The 19,710-nt window shown below is 49.4% G+C and overlaps 7 protein-coding genes across 7 annotated transcripts; 3 read left to right on the forward strand and 4 right to left on the reverse strand.

The window, feature by feature from the left end:
- Window positions 1-1,583: 1,583 nt before the first annotated feature.
- On the forward strand, window positions 1,584-2,447 carry BO95DRAFT_349280 (ankyrin repeat domain-containing protein; the record flags this gene model as incomplete). Its single annotated transcript, XM_025582012.1, has 2 exons — window positions 1,584-2,024; window positions 2,130-2,447. Coding segments are annotated over 2 exons (759 nt in total), but the record flags the coding sequence as incomplete, so codon positions are not given.
- Window positions 2,448-2,829: 382 nt separating this feature from the next.
- exg2 (putative exo-beta-1,3-glucanase) lies at window positions 2,830-4,761 on the reverse strand. The gene has a single exon (XM_025592192.1). It carries the CDS (start codon window positions 4,423-4,425, stop codon window positions 3,031-3,033), a length of 1,395 nt encoding a protein of 464 aa, XP_025444275.1. The 5' UTR covers window positions 4,426-4,761; the 3' UTR covers window positions 2,830-3,030.
- A 1,896-nt stretch (window positions 4,762-6,657) lies between these two features.
- Window positions 6,658-7,737, reverse strand: BO95DRAFT_441023 (peroxiredoxin). Its single transcript, XM_025586092.1, has 3 exons — window positions 7,516-7,737; window positions 7,278-7,459; window positions 6,658-7,203 (listed from the first exon to the last, which is right to left on the reverse strand). The coding sequence occupies exons 1-3, from the start codon at window positions 7,697-7,699 to the stop codon at window positions 6,766-6,768; spliced, it is 804 nt and encodes a 267-aa protein (XP_025444276.1). The 5' UTR covers window positions 7,700-7,737; the 3' UTR covers window positions 6,658-6,765.
- A 698-nt stretch (window positions 7,738-8,435) lies between these two features.
- BO95DRAFT_409701 (uncharacterized protein) lies at window positions 8,436-9,722 on the forward strand. Its single transcript, XM_025584147.1, has 3 exons — window positions 8,436-8,892; window positions 8,954-9,061; window positions 9,143-9,722. The coding sequence occupies exons 1-3, from the start codon at window positions 8,597-8,599 to the stop codon at window positions 9,597-9,599; spliced, it is 861 nt and encodes a 286-aa protein (XP_025444277.1). The 5' UTR covers window positions 8,436-8,596; the 3' UTR covers window positions 9,600-9,722.
- A 1,367-nt stretch (window positions 9,723-11,089) lies between these two features.
- On the forward strand, window positions 11,090-11,488 carry BO95DRAFT_461822 (uncharacterized protein; the record flags this gene model as incomplete). The annotated part of the gene is made up of 1 exon (XM_025588858.1): window positions 11,090-11,488. The coding sequence occupies one exon, from the start codon at window positions 11,090-11,092 to the stop codon at window positions 11,486-11,488; it is 399 nt and encodes a 132-aa protein (XP_025444278.1).
- A 264-nt stretch (window positions 11,489-11,752) lies between these two features.
- On the reverse strand, window positions 11,753-13,060 carry BO95DRAFT_512909 (M20 family metallopeptidase; the record flags this gene model as incomplete). Its single annotated transcript, XM_025591561.1, has 1 exon — window positions 11,753-13,060. One exon carries the CDS (start codon window positions 13,058-13,060, stop codon window positions 11,753-11,755), a length of 1,308 nt encoding a protein of 435 aa, XP_025444279.1.
- Window positions 13,061-13,347: 287 nt separating this feature from the next.
- Window positions 13,348-15,312, reverse strand: BO95DRAFT_451651 (pantothenate transporter; the record flags this gene model as incomplete). The annotated part of the gene is made up of 8 exons (XM_025588095.1): window positions 13,348-13,663; window positions 13,715-13,939; window positions 13,993-14,221; window positions 14,273-14,340; window positions 14,397-14,659; window positions 14,708-14,788; window positions 14,842-14,943; window positions 15,004-15,312. 8 exons carry the CDS (start codon window positions 15,310-15,312, stop codon window positions 13,348-13,350), a joined length of 1,593 nt encoding a protein of 530 aa, XP_025444280.1.
- Between the last annotated feature and the right edge of the window lie 4,398 nt (window positions 15,313-19,710).

Here is a 19,710-nt window from a genome sequence, read left to right on the forward strand (position 1 = left end):
TGTCTGATCGCTGCGGCAAATGCCGAATCGCGCAGATAGTAAACTGGGGAACAAGACATGGAAAAAGTAGCATAACAGATTTGACAAGATGTTGTATGATATCATGCCCCATTGTGTGCAGACGATGATTGATGTAGAAGGTTGGTAACGAGTAAGAGAATACCTAGTTCAGAATAGAAAGCTGTGGTTCTGGCTGGCTGCGGGGAGGGGGCCGTTCCAAGAAAGCTCACTGCCTGAGGCAGCAAACAGTGGATCTCCTAGTCAAATTTCAGTGGCTTGGCAGGACAGGACGGAGTGCTTGATTAGATTTCAAATTAGATTTCAAAGCCCGTGTGTTCATGTTCAACCACCAACACCCCCACCACCCAACATAAAATGGCCATCCCAACCCTCCCAGCCGAACTCATCCGCCACGTCATATTCCAATCCACCCCGCCCAACCAATGGGGCAAGTACTGGCCCTCCACGCGGGCCGTGGACGAGGTCAAGGACTTTCTGGCGCTGAGGCTAGTGTGCAGTATGTCATCCCCACTCGGTGTAAACCAACGACCTGAGAACTCATGACGGCAGAGGAATTCAACAACATCATCCTGGATTATTTCCTGGATCCGCGGATTCTGACCGAGAGCTTTGACTCGGCGTGTCTGCAGCGGAGTGACCCGCCCACGCCGCCGGCGATCCGCTTCTGCCGCAGACTGTTGAGCCGGCATTTGGAGCGGAGTCGAGCGGGGCGTCGGGTGAATGAGGTGTCGAGGAATTTTGCGCAGCGTGTCAATGGGGTCGTGGATGCGGCGGTTGATGCATTACGGGAGGGGGAGGGGGATGGGGATGAGGTTCAGAGGCTGCGCAAGACGTACACGGAGGGCATGGCGGCTGCGGTGGTCGCGTTCGGGGGACTTACTAAGGCGATGTTTCAGGGGATAGCTGGGACGAAGCCGGAGAGGGAGGGTGTGGAGAAAGACCAGGATGGTGATGATGATGATGATGATGATGATGATGATGATGATGATGATGATGATGATGGGCTGGAGGAGGACGAGGGAGAAGAGGAGGATGATGCGGAGTGGGCGTGGAGCGATCCATTGACCATGGCGCTGACGGCAGCGGGAATCCTGTGTCGAGTCGACGACATGAAGACTCTGATCGCCAAGGGTGCGAGGCCTAAATTTGAAGAAGATGCAGGCTGGATTGGGTTGACCCTCCACGGCGCGGCGATCGGCGGCAACCTCGATGCCCTTGGCCTTCTGTGCGAGCACATTCGGCGCGAGAGTGTAGGCGAGGACGAAACCATGGACGACTGCTTGCACACCGGGAACACGGCGCTGCATTTCGCCGCACAGTACGGTCACTGCGATGCCGTGCAGTGGTGCTTGAAGGAGGGATTCAAGCCGGATGACAGGAACAAGAACGATCAGACGCCGCTCTTCCTTGCTGCGAGTAGCGGGCATGCCGATGTTGTTAAAAAATTGCTAGAACTGGAAATTGAGCGGGAGAAGAAGTGGAGGTTGTCAGAGAAAGATCAGGAAAGGGCTGCTGCTGCTGCTGCTGCTGTTGATGATGATGGCGACGACGATTGGTTCGCGATGCAGCGCGCTATAGTTGACGTCGAAGCAGATGATTACCGCGGACGAACCCCAATGCTGATGGCCGTACAACGAGGGTACCTGGACGTCGTCGAGGAGCTGATGTGGAAAGGGGACTTGCTGATCAACCGACGGAACCCTGAGGAATACAGGATGACCTACCTAGCGACGGCAGCCTCGAGGGGCCACGAAGCGATCGTCCTCCGCCTCCTTTCGTACCCGGATATCAAGACAGACGTCATAGACAGCAGCGGCCATGGGATTCTAAAACATGCCGCTGTCGGCGGGAACGAAAATATCGTACGGAAGGTCCTGTCATGGCCCAAGGCTGATGTCAACCGACGCGGCGAGGACGACTCGACCCCGATCATGTGGGCTGCGATACACGGCCACGAGTCCATCGTCCGGCTGCTGATTGAGAATGGCGCAGCCGTGGATCTGGTGACGCACCAGCTGCATCTCCGGCTCTTGAGGTACTTCGGCATTTTAGGCGACCCGGACACCGGCGCAGTCGACAACCGACTGCTGGGAGCAATGACTGGGCAGGTCGCCGTGCTGGTCGGCGCGTCGGCGCTCGACGCCGCGGCACACAACGGCCACGAAGGCACGTTTCGATTGTTGGCGGCTCAGCCGGGCGTCGAGCTGGATCGGCCGGACTTAGATGGCCGGACACCGTTTGCCAATGCGGCTCTCACAGGGAATGTGGGCATTGTGAAGTTGCTGTTGGAGAAAGGTGATATGCTCAATCCTGAAGCGGCTGATAGATTCGGCCATACGCCCTTGATGCTTGCGGCGCGGGCTGGCGATGACGATGTCGTCCGGGTTCTCCTCCGGGAGCCTCGCGTGGATAGCAGCCGGAGGGATAAAGAGGGGCATTCTGCTCTGGTCCTGGCGGCGATACAGGGCTCTGAGGATCATCAAAGTGTGGCGAAGCTACTGTTGAAAACGGTTCGATCGAGACAGGAGGTTGAAGAGGCCCTGGCAGCGACGCAGGACGCATGCATGCGTGCGCTTCTGAGTTCATACCTGCAGACGAAGTCTTGAGAGGGTCAGAGAGTTGGAATTAAGCGTCAGGCTTTCTTGCATTAGGAGTCCCGAGCGAGCTGATAACAGTCGTATAGAGTTCTACGTGACATGTGCTAACCGAATCATTTTCAGTCACGCTGTTCACGTCCACAGATAATCCTTCTGACGGCCCACCTCGGTGGTTCTTGGGTAGTTCGGCAGATAACCTCACGTAGTCATTATTGTACACCTGACGGCCGTGCAATACGTTTGATAATGTGGTCAAAGAGGGAGGTGATTTATCGTCTACCCAGGCCGTGGTCAAAAGCAATCCCTATATGTACATAACACTTGTCGCTATAACACCACGTCCACCACAGATCTATGCATACCCTATCACACCATTCCAGAAACCCTCTCCCATCCAGAAGAGCACAGCCCCTCAATAATACTCAGGCAAATCCCCAAAGCTAGGGATTGCATCACCGCACTTGAACTTCGGACTGTACGCCTTTGCAGGCATGTAGCCGTTCTTCCAGGCGGTGCGGTAACTCCACTGCGCCGCCGACTCGGTCGCCCACGTCCAGTAGAACCAGCCCATGGCGGTCTCGAAGGCGGACATCTGCGCTTCCGCGTACGTCTGCAGGAAGGTCTTGTACCCGGCGGAATATCCCACGGGGGAGGTGTTGGCCAGGGTGCAGGAGCAGGTGCCCTCCGAGGCGGTGGGGCAGTACATCGTGTCGCCGGTGGAGGCGAGGGTGCCCTCCCACCGGTTGCCGTTGCCGACGTTGTTGACGTACTGCGCGCAGTCGGTGTCGGCCTGGGACCATTCGCCGCAGATGGTCGGGCCCCATCTGTTATCCGTCGCAAGATTAGTTGTATTCCCATATCTCCAAGTGGGATAAAGGGTGAGAGGCACGTACCCGGTACTCGTGACATTAATCGCCTGGATCATACTATACCAGCTCTCGCAGATCAACTCCACGCGACGGGTATGGTTCAGCACGATCTCCCCCGTATTGAAGACGGTGTACTGATGCGTATCGAGCATCATATTGTCGGGCCGTGTCTTGAGCATGCTGTCCCACTTGGCCAGATTCAAGAACCCGTCGTGGACCGTCACCCACGCCTTGATCCCGTTCTTCTGGACGAGCTCCGTCGCCTGCGTGGTCCAGTTCAGCACATCCGCCACGGGCAGCGACAGCATGAGCGGCTCGTTGGCCAGCCCGTAGATGGTGACGACGTTCTTATACCGGTCCTGGGCGAAGAACTGCGACAGTTGGTCGTGCATGTCGAGCGAGCGCTGGCGGTTCAGGGCGCCGTCCGTCCCGTTCAACCACCCGATCTTGCCCTGATGGCCGCTGTGGTTCCACCCGTTCTGGCTGCCGGGGATCCCATGCGGGTCGAGATTCACCCGCAGTCCGTACTTGCGACAGTACTCGATCGCGCGCAGCAGGTACCGCCAGGCGATCTTGGGGACGTAGGGGTCGCCGTCGTAGGTGCGCACCGCCCAGTAGGAGAACTGCATGCGCACGTGGTCGAGCCCCGCGTCGCGGATGTCGATGAAGTCCTGCTCGGTGATGAAGGTGGCGTAGTGTTTTTCGATCGTGGTGTTGGCGTCGCTGCCCAGGCGCTCGCAGAGGGTCCACTCGTCGATGATGCCTTCGCTCGAGGAGTAGGATTGGAAGAGCGAGGGAACGATGAAGGGCTCGATGGAGAGCCAGCCTCCGAGATTGACTCCGCGGATGGGCTGCGAGCCGTAGGGGAATGACTCGTTTAAGGGTGGGACGTTCTCGTTCGCTTGGGCGGAATCATCCCAGGTCGAATTCAGTCCCATGATCGACAATCCTCCCACGGTCGCATTCGTGAACGTGACGTTGAAGCCCGTTGTATCGTACCAGGTGAACGGATCAAGGTATGTTCCTCGGGCGTAGGCCTACCACACACAAGTCAGCACCCGAGCCCAGGTCCTCCTTACAAGAAACCTACCGGAATACTATCGCGACTGATTCCGTCGAGGTTAGAATTCGCGGGCTTATCGTCGTCCGAACTTGACGAACTCCCGCCATTGTCCGCCCTCCGCGCCATGATAATTCCCACGGGGATAGCAATCGCCGCCAGCACGAGCAGCACCACGAAGAAGATGAACGTGCCTCTCCACTTCTTCCAGAACGGAAGATTGGCCACACTTCCCCGGCCCGTGGACCTGGACCCACGACTCCTCTCATCCCAGTCCCCTTCCTTCCTGAGCATACCGTCTGTCGCCTCCGCAGCCTCCCCGTCTGCTCCATTCCCACCAGAGCCACCCCCGCGGTGCCGCACCTCCGCCATCCCCTGCTCCAACTGTGCTCCGGACGCCACCCTGCTCTGCGCCCCGGCCCTAGGCGTATCCAACGCGATGGGCGCCAGCATAATCGGCTGCTCAGCGATAACGGGACGCTTGCGCAGCCTCTGCCCGTGCCCTTGCTCCGATGCTTCGTCGCGCCCGTCGCGCGACCCTTCACCCAGATGACTCAAACAATCCTCATCCCCGACCGTGGAACCCAACAGCTTCGCCAACGCATCCCCACTAAGCAGCTCCTGCGCCGCGCTGTCCCGGTTCGAGTTCCCATGTCTCCCGAACGCAGCGGCCAGCCGCTCCCGCCGTCGCTGGCGCCGAGTCTCCCGGTCCGGGCGCTGGCCGCCCGGCGGGGAGGAGTTGCGTTTCCAGAACGCCAGCGACGAGGACGGGGCTCGTTCCCTTGGCTGGGACGGAATGCGCTGAGCACACACATCCCCACCGATCGCATCATCATGCTCATCGTCACCATGATGGGCCATTGCCGCCGCGCGCTCGGACTCCGTGAAGGTCATCATCCCCGACAGGCCGCGGGAGCCGGCCTCGGCCTCGAATTGGTCCGCAGCGGGGACATGCGGACGCAGCGGGATCCAGTTAGGGTTGGTCCCTTGGGGGAATTGGTGCGGTTCATATGCGTAGGTTGACCCCGACAGGTGGTGGTCTGCATTGTCGGGGTGGTCGTAATCGTGATGGTCGTGGTCGAGGGAATAGGAATGGTCGTCAAATTCATGGGGACTGTAATCGTGACGTTGTGGGGAGTGGCGCGGTGCCTCCGAGTGGACGTCGGCGGGAAGGCTGGGACTCAGGCTGGAGACGTAGCTGTCTTCTCCCCGGTAGCCCAGGCGCGGGGGCGGGGAGAGGGTGTAGTAGCTCGGGGTGGTGGAGTCCGGAGCCTCCGGCGGCTCGCGGCTGGGGCTGCTGGAGCGGCGGGACAGGCGATCCCGACTGCCCGAGTGGAGAGACATCCGCACTGAGCACGGACTTTTTTGGTATTATCGGTCTGGTTCGGGGAATGGACACCTTTGTGGAAAAGCCAAGGGAATGCCGGGGGTGACTATCGGGTGTGGCGGCGGATCTGGATGGAATGTGGGCTGACCGGTGGGAATGTCCCGACAATTAGGGGGGAGGGGGAGTGGAGTGATAGGTCCGGATCTCCCGGCTGATTGTAGGGGGATTATATTGAATGGAAGTGGAATGGAGATTTGTGGAAGAAGGATTGCCCTGTCAGCCCCAACGTATAGGATATTGTGGATGGATAGTTGGAGGTACCACGGGTCACAGCTGACAGTTGTGAAGGTCAGGACTGTCTCAGTATCGTCGGTGACACAAACAACAACAAAATTCCAACGAGATACAAGAACTACTAGGTAGTATTCAAGGCATGTTAGTTTCAGGTAAGCTCCAGCCAGGGACAGGATTGGACGGGATCGCCAGGAACCGCACGGTGATTGTGAGGAAAGAAAGTTGGGGGCGTCCGGCCATCAACACAACAACCAGAAAAACAACACATCGACCAAAACAAACCGGCGCAAGACAAGCCCCGTGATTGGTCCAGCAGCCATCCTTGTGTTGATGCTGCTAGATCGGGTTAGCGCGGAGATAGCGGAATTGACCTTTCTGCATCAGGTTAGGCTGTGGCTGATTATCTTCCTCAATCACGGGACCCAGACCCTTCGTACTTTAGTCATCATCGTGGCTTGAGTTCTAGTTCCGAATTACATTATGTCCGAAACTTGCGCGTGTATAAATCTGGTCTAGATTACAGTGATGTTACATTAACCTCTGAAACCTATGTCTTTACCCTGTTTCAGCCGAGTCCGGCCCCAGTGGGTTTAGCGCTCAGGCCTTGGTGTAGCGCAGGTACGGCTTCAGCTCCCGCACGTTGCCGAACTTCTTCTTGGCGTCCTCCGTCGACACCGAGGGGGGCACAATCACATCGTCGCCCACGTTCCAGTCAATCGGGGTCGCGATACCCTTCTTGTCCGCCGTCTGCAGCGAGTCGATCACGCGCAGCACCTCCGCCGAGTTGCGGCCCGTCGACGCCGGGTACGACATGATCAGCCGGATGGTCTTGGCCGGGTCGATGATGAAGACCGACCGGATCGTGAACGGGATCCCCTTCTCGGCGATGTTGTCCAGGTCGCGCTGGTCGATCATGTCGTACAGGAAGGCCACCTTTCGGTCGGCGTCGGCGATCACGGGGAACTGCACCTGGGTGTTGGCCACCTCGTTGATGTCATCGATCCACTGGTCGTGGGAGCTGAGGTCGTTGGCGCTCTAGAGAGTGAGGTGGATGGTTAGCGTGGTCATTTTAATGGTCATGGTGAGCAAAGACGGGGGTGGTAACGCACCAGGCCGATCATCTTGACATCTCTCTTCTCAAACTCGTCCTTCATCTTGGCGAAGGCGCCCAGCTCGGTGGTACACACGGGAGTGAAGTCGGCCGGGTGCGAGAACAGGATGGCCCAGCTATTGCCGATGAACTCGTGGAAGTCGAGCTCGCCATGGGTGGTCTGCGCCTTGAAATTGGGGGCTGCGATGGGTCAGAGTAGGTCAATTGAAACAACTCATGGCGAGAGGGTTACTTACCCTTCGATCCGAGGCGAAGACGGGGTTGCTCCTGGGGAATGGTGGTGAGGAAGCGGCGGGGGAGGGGCTGCACGCGGGGCTGCATGCGAGGGAGCTGGCTACACAGCGACAGACGAGGGAGAGGGGTGGCCCGGGGAAGAGCCGTGAGAGCACGGAAGCTAGTGCGGGAGATGATGGACGCCATTGTGATGTGGATTGAAGCAATTGGCAATCGTGAGAAGAAGGTGAAGAAGTTTGACTGAGCTCCAGCGATCCTGTTTTCGTCACTCGCCCATTGCATCAGCGCCGGCGGGGATATGCACTAGCCCGTTTCGGAGAGTCCTGCCTGAGGCATAACGGGACTTGCTGCCTCGGGCACCAACTTGCGTACGTTGTCCCCGTCGCAGCCTTTTCTTGCGTTAATCCCGTGGTGAATAGGGTGCTCCCTCTCATCGTACGGAAGTCGCCTAAATTATCATAACGGCAGTCACCCAACTTTATCATCCATCCGATACGCAGTGCCAATCTTGGCATGAACATGGTCGTACAGTGCGGAAGCCCAGACTCCTACATTTTTCCCTGGCTCAATAATGCTATCATGGATCATATATGAAATACCTTTCTTCGCGGATACTGCCACTTATAACCAGGGCTACTCCACACGTCATTGGTCAATCTTTTGACCTGTCGCCATGTGTTCATGGACGGAGAGCGGGTATCTGATGTGCCAAGAATACGATTGTAATCGATAAGCGCCCTTCTCTTTGCCGCGGCTGAGCGACAGGTTCGAGTATATCTAGTCTGGAAGCTATTTGGCCAATAGATGACTTAATTCGAGGCGATTGCACAATCTGGGTCCCATGAATGGTAAGCACTAAGTTGACCTGCATCCACCAGGGCGTCTATCTGAAATGGCCATTACAATCGCTTTGGCACCATATATAATCACAACGCTATCACTATGCGATCGGACATCAACCTCCATGATGCCTTCTTCCTCCGATCCTTGCCACATTCTGTCATCTTGCTTGCTTTGTCCTGCACTGTCAGTCGAGCACCGAAACAAACACATTAGAAAGGTTCAGAGAGGTGAAAACAGAACATGAAGAGCGCTACAGGCGATGACGGAACCACGGTCGCGACAAGAACATCGATACCCGTCTCCATTCCCGGATACTCGGGGGCATACAATAGGGGGCCTTACACAGACACATTCTCCCCTCCGATAACATGCCGTCAATCAGCGACCATGTATACGGCCGACGACGGCGCAGGAGCAGCAGCGGGAACAATTTATTACGGACACTGGTGGTCAGGGGACATGGCCTGCTATCCCACAGGCACCATTCCAGCCACCTCGTACACACAGTTTCAGTTTTGGTACTCATATTACTGTCAGTATGCTCATTATACTTAGAATTGTGTTGCCTAACCACCGACCGCCATGTTGAATGTGCAGCCCTGGCTACTACTGTCCGAGTAGTTGGCACACAGCAGCGACTTTAGCCGATGGCTGGGCAGGCGAGACACTCACCGGGAGTCGTAATGGCGTCCTGTGTTGCCCCAGGTAAGCAGAAGCCTGTTCATTCTGGTTCATCAAACCATGCGACCTAGTCATTCTAATCTTTCCTCGTCTCCCCCGTCTCAGCGGTCTCACCCTCTACAATAATTGGACGCATGCGTGCGCGACATCCGTCTCTCCAGGAGACGTCATCACCCTGGTGACCAACTTTGTCGCACTTGAAACCACAATATCCTCCTCATCGGTTCTGTTTCAAGATGGAATCCCGCTCATCCGTGACGAAACCATCACAGCCACCAACAACCCGTCGAGAAGCAACAAAGAATATTTCGACTGGTTTCTCGACAGTTGCCAAAGTGGGGATTGGAGTGGGTGTAACCCTCGGGGTGGTCCTTCTCGCCGTTGCGGGATTATTCTGTTTCATCTGCTCTCGACGGCGCAGAAGACAACCTTTGCGGCACGGTCCATCCTCAGATCAGCCAGGCTTTGTCCAGGAGCTTCCCTCGAAATCGTATCAGAGGCCTGTCGAGCTTTCTGCGCGTCCGTATGTGAGCGAGCTCGAAACCCGAGCTCATGTGAGTGAGTTGCCAGGGTAGTCTCTGAGCGTGATTCATCTGAGCCAGAATCCTGTGCAGGGTAACGCATCTTTCCAAAAAGACCTCAGTAGCAAGATGCACATGATACCATTTATGTTGCCTTACATAATATGTGACTATTTTGATTGACCTCACGCAAGATAACACCAGACCATAACTCCAAAGTTGTAAATGGTAACGGGGTCCTTGAATGGCGCCATGCTCGCACAACTACAATCCAGGTGAGTGTGCCTTCCTGATTTGGACGATATCGGTGAACCAGGTCTGGCTACGATAGCCTCGGAATTGATGTGCTCGGGCCATGATATAGCGTTGACAGCAATACCCCGGGCGCTTAACCCAGCCTTCGGCATCTGCGGCAGACAGCGTCCGAGCGCACTTCGGATCCTTCTTCCCACAGCACTCTAGAAATTAGCGGTAAACACTTTCTTGGTCTATCTTTGGAAGTTTGTGTACTATTCATGGTTTGCCATGTGATTATGTAACCAAAGCTGAGGATATGGCTCAGTGCTAAGATCGCCGTGATACCTCTTGACCTCTCTCGCATCAACACACTGGCAATAAATATGTTCTAGACAGCCACGAAGCTCTACGCAGGGAGACATATAAATTAACCACTACTAAGAAGATCTCCCCACTTTCCAGCAGCGAACGCACACTCTGCATAGGTTGTGCCTATCTCACTAAGCTCCGGTATATATACTTGGGGCACAAGCCATCGCCAAGCTAGCCTCACCAATCACTTGGATATCTGTTTTGTTGACGCCTTAGGCATCGAGACTGGCAGCCGGTCCTCGTCACTGGGGGATGCTTATCAGCATCGGGACTCCCCGCCACTATTCCATGAAAGTCTTCTCTGGTCTCATTGTGCTATCGAGAAGGGAACGAATTTGCCACCACGTCCCGGTATTGTCCCTCTATCCCTACATAGAATGCGGTAACACATAAGTTCATCTGTGAATCGGTAGCTTGGCCTTCTCAACCTCAGTGACCCATCAGCCTAGCCCTAACTCGGTAAAGTTATCTGATCTTCCGTACGATTCTTGCCGGACGTTCGCCGCGACAAGATAATATTGGTCACAATCCAAGCTCACTGTAGCAAATAGATCCGAATTACGCAAATTATAAGGTCTTAATTCCAACATGCCAGGAAGAAGAACAACTATCTGCCAAGAGCAACCAAGTACCAACAAACAACCAAATTATCACCGGGAAGACAACGCTGTGTTTGTTCGACAGCTGACACGTACTTTCCACAAGGATGATGGCATGAAACACCGAGAGCAAGAAAGTGAGGCGAGCTGGGCCAGCATAATTGCGGGGTCGTGGGCTCATAAACAGACAACGCAGTATGCCTCTTCCGTGCCCGGAAACAGCTCCTTTGCAGTACATGATTTTCACATCCGTTAATATGAAGATGCTGATACGTAGTCCACGATATGCAGTTAGCCACACACCGTTGGCCCCCAACTCAAGTATGCCCCGCACCAACACCTACGGCCGCAACACAGGAACCCCTTTCTCCGTCTATCCAGACCACGACGCCGCGATTGTGAAAAGTCTGAAATCCTGGGAGGGCCGCGCGAGCGGCGACTCAGCGGGATTATGGGTGGTCAAGGGTTTGCGGGTCACCTGGTTCAACGACGAGCGCAAACAGCGCTACAACCACCCACAGGACGGGGACCAGCTCAAGATCCTGACATTCGCGACCGACGAAATGATGACGGAATGTATTATCCGGGCAGTGTGGCGCGTGGCTGGAATTGAGATCGTCACCAGCCGGGGCCAGCACTTGGTGGCGGGCGGGGAGGGAGGCACGCCTTACAGGAACGTGGCGAGAGGGTCGCTGGTAGGCTTTATGGGGAGTGCGGGGTAGGAGGTTGATAATATTTCTGTCTTGTATCGATAAGGATGGCGTTCTAGGGCTATTCGGGGTGAACCTATTGTTGAATGCTTGGAACCAGTGATGAAGCTGCTTACGCAGGCAGGGCTACTAGGGATATAGGCGCTTTGGAGTGGATTTACTTTTCCTTATCATCGACCCCAATAATAGTGTCGCATGATCCATAAGTGACCCAACCTCGACTGAACACCCAGAAGTGTACCAGGACATGCTCACAGCACATGATTCTCCACGAGATCACAACGAAGCAGCAATCAACCTCTTATAACCCTCGACCGCATCCTCCAGCTCCCGCACGGTGATCGCCTCCTTCTCCCCATGCGTGACCTCGAACCGGCCGGGCCCATACAAATACCGCTTCACCTTCCGCGCATCTTCACGATCATGAATCTTTAACGAGAACGCATCCGTCCCATAATTCACCGCAATGACCTCGAACCCCTCGACATCCGTCTCAAAAAACTGCGGTGGTGCCCCGACCGTCCCATTTCCACTCCCACCGCCAAAGTCCAGAAACACGTTTCCATCCCCATCCGTCAACTCATCCACAGCAGCCTGAATAATCCGCCTGGTCTCCTCCGGGCTCCTCGCCGCCAACCGCACCGAGACTGTGGCCTCAGCATGCGCCGGTACAACATTGGCCGCCTCGCCTCCGCTGATAGTCCCGATATTCAAGGTAGAGTTACCCAGCACTTCACCCCACAGTAACCCCCCTTCCTCCGGGGCAATATACTGCAGGGAGTTGATGTGTTCGAGAACAGGCAAGATGGAGAGGATAGCACTCTGCCCGACCCAGGGATAACTCGAGTGCGCGGGCTTCCCGCGCGCGACGACCTTGAACCCCAGCGTGCCCTTGTGGCCCTTCACGAGATCTCCATTCGTGGGCTCGCCGAAGATGACGGTGTGGAAGCTCGACGGCGTGGGGTTGAGCTCCGAGGCGGAGAAGTGCTTCATCCCCACGCCCGACTTCTCTTCGCCGACATCCAGTAAAATGCCGATGGATGCCGTCGGGTCTGTGGCGAGAGTGTCGAGGACGGCGAAGACTAGGGCTGCGACACTGGCTTTTGCGTCTACGGTGCCGCGGCCGGCGATGAGGAGGTCCTTTCGGTCGGATTTCCCGGTATGCGGGCTCGGGGCTGGGGGGTGAAGGGAGTAAGGGATGAAGGGGGGCACGGTGTCGATGTGGCTTGTTAACAGGATCTCGGGGAAACGGTTGTCCCCTGCGTAGGCGTAGATGTTGAAGCGCTCTCTGGTGGCATCCGTCTCTGGGGTTACGGCCTGCTTCTCGACGGTGAGGTTGTGGGAGGAAAGGAAGTCGATGATGAAGTCGCCGACTTCTTGCTCGTTTTCAGAGATGGATTCGATGGACACGATATCGCGGTGAAAGGCGAGGAGAGGCGAGGAGGTGATTATCTGGTCGAGTGCTGACTCGGTGCTGGGATTGACTCTTGCATTGTGGGAGAGGGGGTCGGCGAGTGGTTGCTGTATTGCAGCGAGAGCCAGCCTCGCTAGGATAGCGATGTTGATAATCTCGATTGTCTTCATTGAGGCGTTAATCTGCAATAATGTCCCCCCGGGAGGATATCTAATCTTGGGGTGGTAAGGTGTAAATCAATTCTCAGGCTTCGGTGAGTCCGTGAGGGGAAACGGATGAATGTAGATTAGGGCATTTCTCCCCGCAATGGCGTGCCTTATCAGCATCCGACACCAGGCTTCGTTGGTTCAAGATAGAACCACACCTGTCGAATTGCTTATCTACACAGAACCTCAACCATTTCCACATAATAGACCGATCCGTTAATCTCGCTAGAGAGATGCCAAGCCATTTTCCCTCAACGGAAGTCAATATCCTCCAGCACCGCCTGATTCTCCTTCGCCGCCGCCCGCCGAACTCTCTTCAACCTCCTCGTATCGACATCCACCTTCCACGTACGCCCCCAGGTAATCAGATTCATTATGATCGCCATGCCCACAAACCCCATGGCAATGCCAAAGGAAGTGGTATAGCGCGGCGCATACCGAGAATTGAACAACTGCGATCCCACTGCGCCTCCGATCTGCCCGTAGCTGTTGGCGAAGGCAATCGCAAACGCCGAGCCGGTGGCCCCCTGCGTCGTCTGGACTCGCCATGGCCACATCATCACGTACCTGCAGCTGCCATCAGCGAGTGGCAAAGAGTTTCGGAGGGAGCGTGCTTACCAAGCGGTGGAAAGTCCGCCCGCGATGATCGTAGCGGCATAGACACCCCCGCTGTTCGGAAATGCATAGAGCACGCCATAGCACGCCTCAATGACTATCATGAAGGCGAGCGGGATGGCCGGTTGCGGGATCCTTCCGGTGTCGGCGAAGACCCCGAACGCTAGGGTCAGGATCACCGCGAACACGGCGGAGGGGATGTTGAGGAGGAGGGATTCGCCCATCGAGCTTGAAAATTGGTCAGCACTTCGGTTCGAAATCTAACTCTGGGGTGTACTCGCGTGAAGCCGAGATTAGCAATCACAGTGGGCTGATAGAATGTGAGACCGGTGGTTCCGACAGTGAAAAATGCCCAACAGAGCAGGAATAGCCAGATTCTTTCGTTTTGCAGCGTGTTAATCAGCTCGCGCAGGTTGAAGTTGGATTCTTGCGCTCGAGGAGAATTTCGGGGGAGGCGAGCTTGGATGAAGGCTTGTTCCGTTTCGGAGAGCCAGGATGATGTAGAGGGAACTGATGGAGTCAGTCAGCGGTGTCTGAGTTGATATGAATGAGCATGCATACAATCCGGCAGGAAAACATATGTGAGAACACCCAGAACGATTGTGATGATCCCCTCTGTCAGAATCAACCTAGTCGCAAGGTTAGCTTCGAGGACATCGATCAGGCATGGATCTGCCGGACGCACCATTTCCACCCCGACAACCCCCCGGTCGTCACACCGTTGAACGCAAAGGCAAGCACACCACTGATGACCGCGCTAAAATTCCCCAGCAGCGTGACCAGCACAATCCGGGGAGCTATCTCATCAGGTCGATACCAGTAACATAACTGGACCAGAATCCCCGGCCAAAGACCGGCTTCGAATAGCCCCAGGAAGAAGCGGACAGCATACAGGCCCTGCCGATTCTTGACTGCTGCGTGGCAACAGAGAACGATTCCCCATGAGACCTGGTTATGTTAGACGTAAGACATATCTGGTGGGCCAATGACGTTTACCAGAATCCGAGCTTGCCAGACGGAGGGCCTGACCCCCTTGATCAGTAGATTGGACGGCGCTTCGGCGATAATGTAGGGGATCTTGACACACGTCAGTCTGCATCGCAGCTATTTATGAAAAAGGTGATTCTCACATAATACATTGCTGTCACCAGATTATACTGATCCTTCGTCATTCCTAGCTCAGTCAAGATGTTGTGAGGGGTTCCTTTGTCCATGGTGAGTGCGTAAGAGACCTAAAACAGCTCTCGTCAGAGAACTACCCTCATAATCGCCCTTAGCATGGAAGGCCTCACGTTTGTGAAGTCGACACTTTTCAGCATATAGATAACAGCCAGAAGCGGGATCAAATGCCAATCCACGCGTCGCAGGAGCTTCTTCTCCTCGTCCGCACTCAGTGCGGCACGTTCGCGCATTAAATCGGCATCGTAGCCTGGGATAGCCTCCCCATTGTCAGGAATAGTGGTATCTGCATTGCGGTTGATCTGGTGCACATAGCCTCTCCCAGGGATGGGTTTCTCGTTGATGAAGACTTCTTTAGGGTCTTCACTGCCAGTGGTTCGTGCCGGTTGGATGTGCCCATCGTCAGAAGCATTGGACAACATGGTCGCTGTGTGATGTTTCGAGTTCCTGGGGGTTTTGAATGACTGCTGCTATTATTTGGGCACACGTAGAGCTCTGTCGATGTATTCACTTATATTTTGTGGCATTCCGATGCGGGGATTGAGGAATGTTACTATCCGCGACTTTGATGGCGCAAGAGCGACCCCGCCGACTTCGGGCATGATAGCGTACAGAGCATAACACTCCTCGGCTACTTGATTGAATTGCCGAGATAACTTTGCATTAGTTTGAAGACTTTTACTGCGAGCTGCATGCACAAGTATAACGGTAGCGAATGGTGTGATTGCAGTTTGTGATAACATTAGGAAGTCTCCGGGTGTTCTGGGCCCGCGTTGAAAAGTGCGATAATGACGAGACGCTGAGACAATGCAGCAGGAGGGGGATAATTACCATGTCTGAGAAAGGCTTTGAGGTGAGAGATAACAGCAGACACTGCTCTAGACAATTTCCTGTGAGTATATGATGTATTCGCTATGGTGCCTTAGAACATTTCTGGGTAACAGCTGAAATAGCAGACTCTCGTCGATATCTTTACTGTGACAATTACCTAATGCTGATCCAACCAACGGGTGTGTTCACATGCGAAGTGTATCCTGCGGGGATCTCTGTCCACAAGAATTAAGTGAAGGCTGTCAACGGTTTTGGAAGACACACTCCGAAGGCCAGCTATGTGCTTGCTTTCATAAGATAACTCTGTGCCAATTGGAAATGGCAAGGGTCGTGAGGTATACTGAGTGCTAAGGCCCGAACACTTATTACTTCATAGTGCGACGAAAGAAAATTGTATCAAGCATGATGGCTTCGTCGTTAAGAACACGTGGGAAGGAACTCCTGTTGGAAGGATTGCAGCCCACGGCCGGGGGGGATAATCGATATTGTGGGGGAAGAATATGCAGTGTCGCAGCGCACGTCCTGCAAGCATAATCACTTATATAGCAGCGGAATTCGAGATAGCTTCTGGCCATGACAGGATCCTAGGCTAATAAGGATGAGAAGAGCATGAACGATCGACCGACATCAGAGGTGCGGATGGGTTGTTGGTGTCTGAGGCATCATTACCGTCCTGTCCGAAAAGTGACGCAGGCATGACTTGGGGGAGAGTCTGGCGCCTATACTGATGCCAGAGACAGGCGCCCGTGTATTTCCCTCGCACATTTGCATTTATTCTGTCCAAAGAACTATTGGGTAATTCACTTCAAGCGTACGACAAGAACCGCAAACAAAGGATGATACGCGCTGAAGGAGTGGCGGGGAGAGCCGCTGTCACTACAACTTTACTAGAACTAGTTGCCCTAACTCCAACAGTTCTCTCCACCACCGTCTCTGCCTCGAGACACAAAACAGTCATGGGAGAAAGTCGTCCCCGAGAACCATGAGAGCACCATAGCAAGAAAAGACTTTGAACCTCGGAGTGGTTTTATAAAGCTTAGTTTTAAATATTTTTAATTAGGCTTTTTGCTGTTTATTTATAAAATCCTTGAGTTATATTTTAAAAGATTTATAAAAACCAGCTTATTTTTTCTGTAATAGAATATAGCTGTCTTATTTTTTTATAACTTATTCAAAATATATTCTAAATAAACTATCATGATATATATTTTCTGGTTTTTATTCTAATTATTAGTCTCCGCGGTTAATTTTTATTTAATAATAAATAAATAATAAATAATATAATGACAGATATTATATTATTGTTTATTTATAGACAGATTAATATATATATTAGTTTTTTTAGTTTTCGCGGAGTTAAAATATTAGGAACTACTTAACACAGTGGATATACTGGTTAGGTAAGATAAGTAAGATAATTAAAAGCAGTCTTCTATTAATTTTAAAACTAATTCTTAGAAAATCTTCTTCTCTAAAAAATCTCAGAATAATATATTATACAAAAAAAAAGAAGTAAGCAATATAATAATATAAATATCTAGATTAAAAGTCTAATAAATTTATATTAACTTTAAAATAGACTATTATTATAATAAATATAAAGTATTATAGTAATAGATATTATATAATAATTATACTTCTTTATTAAACCGGGTTAGAGTGGATTAACCTGACCGTTATACCTTAACCTTAACCTGGCTATAACCTAGCGGTCAGATTAAAATACAAAAAAATTTTAACCATACGGTTATAATTAGATTAAAATATAATTATTATTTTAACTATTTATATCTGCTGGTTAGAAAGATTAGATATAGCAGGTAGATTAATAATTATAAATTAATTAGTAATATATATATTTTTTTTATATAAATAATATATAAAGTATAATATACTTTTAATTATAATATAATATTATTCTTTAGATTTAGCTTATCTATTTAATATTATAATATAGTTCTAATTCTTCTGATTTATCTGCTTAATCTGTTTAATCTATTTAACTTACTTAATCTACTTGACCTGCTTAATCTGCTTAATTTATTTAATCTATTTAATCTCTTCCCCCGTGGAGCTGAGGGGTATACTATATTTTAAAAAAGATTTTTATAAAATCTAGTATAAAAAAAATAATATTTAATATTAGATAAACTAATAAGATTATATTACTTTTTATACTGTCTAAAACAGTGATTATAATAGCAGAGAAATTAAAAAAACCGGGTTTTTATCTTTATCTAAATATATATAATATTTAAAAATTTAGATAAAGCTAGCTTTTCTATTTTTAATAATAATTTATTTTTTGGATTATTTTTAAAATTATCTATATTCTTATTTTTATTAATATAGAAGATAGTAATCATCTTATTCTTTTCTTACTTTTTAAATATAAAAATAATTAAATCCGGATTAAGATTATTAAGAATATTCTAGTATTTTTTACTAATAGTAAAATAATTAGTATATATCTAAAGTATTACTACTTTAATTATATTAGTATAAAGACGGTTCTAATAATAGTAGCAGATATCTTAAGAATTATTAAATAAATATTTAATACTAATACTATTAGTAGTAACTAAGAGAAAATCTTTAGCTATTTAATAAAAAATAAAAAACTAATTACAGCGGGACTTTTAGTAAGCAAGAATATTAGTATATTTTATAATATCTAAAATAATATTAGTTTAATTAAAGATATTTTTATAAGCTATATATTTTTAATATTTAAATATATTTTAAGTTTTTTGAATATCTCGGCTGCTAGTAAAAGTTTTTAATATTTAAAAATATTATAAAAGACTTTATTCAGGCTTAATAGTAACCCGAAAATAGTTAATAGTATATTAATAACTAGATTCTAACTATAATAAAAATAGAATATTTTTTTAAAAACAGTTCGGTACTTATAATACTAGTTAATATTATTATTTAACTAAATATTCTTTTTAAATTTTTTAAGCTTTAATATCGGGTCTAGAATAATTATAATTATATAAATATAGTCTTCTATCTGGTAGATATAATAGTAGTATTTTTAAAATTTTTAATATATATTCTGTAAGTCTTTAAGAATCTTTTTTTTTTAAAATACTTGCTTTTTTACTAGTCGGTTGATTAAATAATTTAAATAATTAAAAAAATTATTATAAATATTATAAATTTTATAAACAGTAGGCCCACTGTTCTTAGATAAATAGAATATAAAAAGAAAAAAAAAATATAAAAGCTTAAAAAAATACTTTATCTATTTTTATTTAGTTATAGTAAAGTAAAAATAATTAATATTATTATAATTACAGTACTAAATAAAACTTTTAATTATTTAATAAAGATTAAATATATAATAAATTATAAGATAGATTAAGTTCCAGCAAGTTTTATAATAAAAAAAAAAATAATAGACTAAGTCTGATTTAAGTTATTAAATAAGCTGAAATTTTTTATAATATTAAAAGCTTATATTTATAAATTATATAATCTTCCAAATCTATAATTAAAAATTAGTAAAATTAGCTATTATTAAAAAAAGATCTTTAGAGTCTGTCTGTAAAAGACTAATCTAAATAGTCTTTATTATAAATAGTAAAGACTTTTTATATTAGTCTTTTACAGATAGCTTCTAGAATATATTTTTTTAAGAATTTTTAAAATATTAGAAGAGGCTTTAAGACTTTTAGTATAAATCTTTTATATATATTTAATAATACTATTTAAGGCTTTAATCCGAAGTTTTTATAAAAGAATATTAACTACAAGCTGAATTATATAAGTAAAACAGAATATATAATACTAGCTTTAAATAATTATTATAAAATCAGAATAAAGTAAAGTATTATAAAGCTAAATACTTTAGCTAAGCTAAGTCCGAAATTTAGATAAGATTATACTAAATATTAAACTATTATTACTAGTATTATTAGTTGTTATATCTAATAATTGATAAAATAGATTATATTTATATAAAACTAATAAAATAATTATAG

The sequence above is a fragment of the Aspergillus brunneoviolaceus genome (genome assembly GCF_003184695.1).
Source record: "Aspergillus brunneoviolaceus CBS 621.78 unplaced genomic scaffold BO95scaffold_19, whole genome shotgun sequence".
NCBI lineage: Eukaryota > Fungi > Ascomycota > Eurotiomycetes > Eurotiales > Aspergillaceae > Aspergillus > Aspergillus brunneoviolaceus.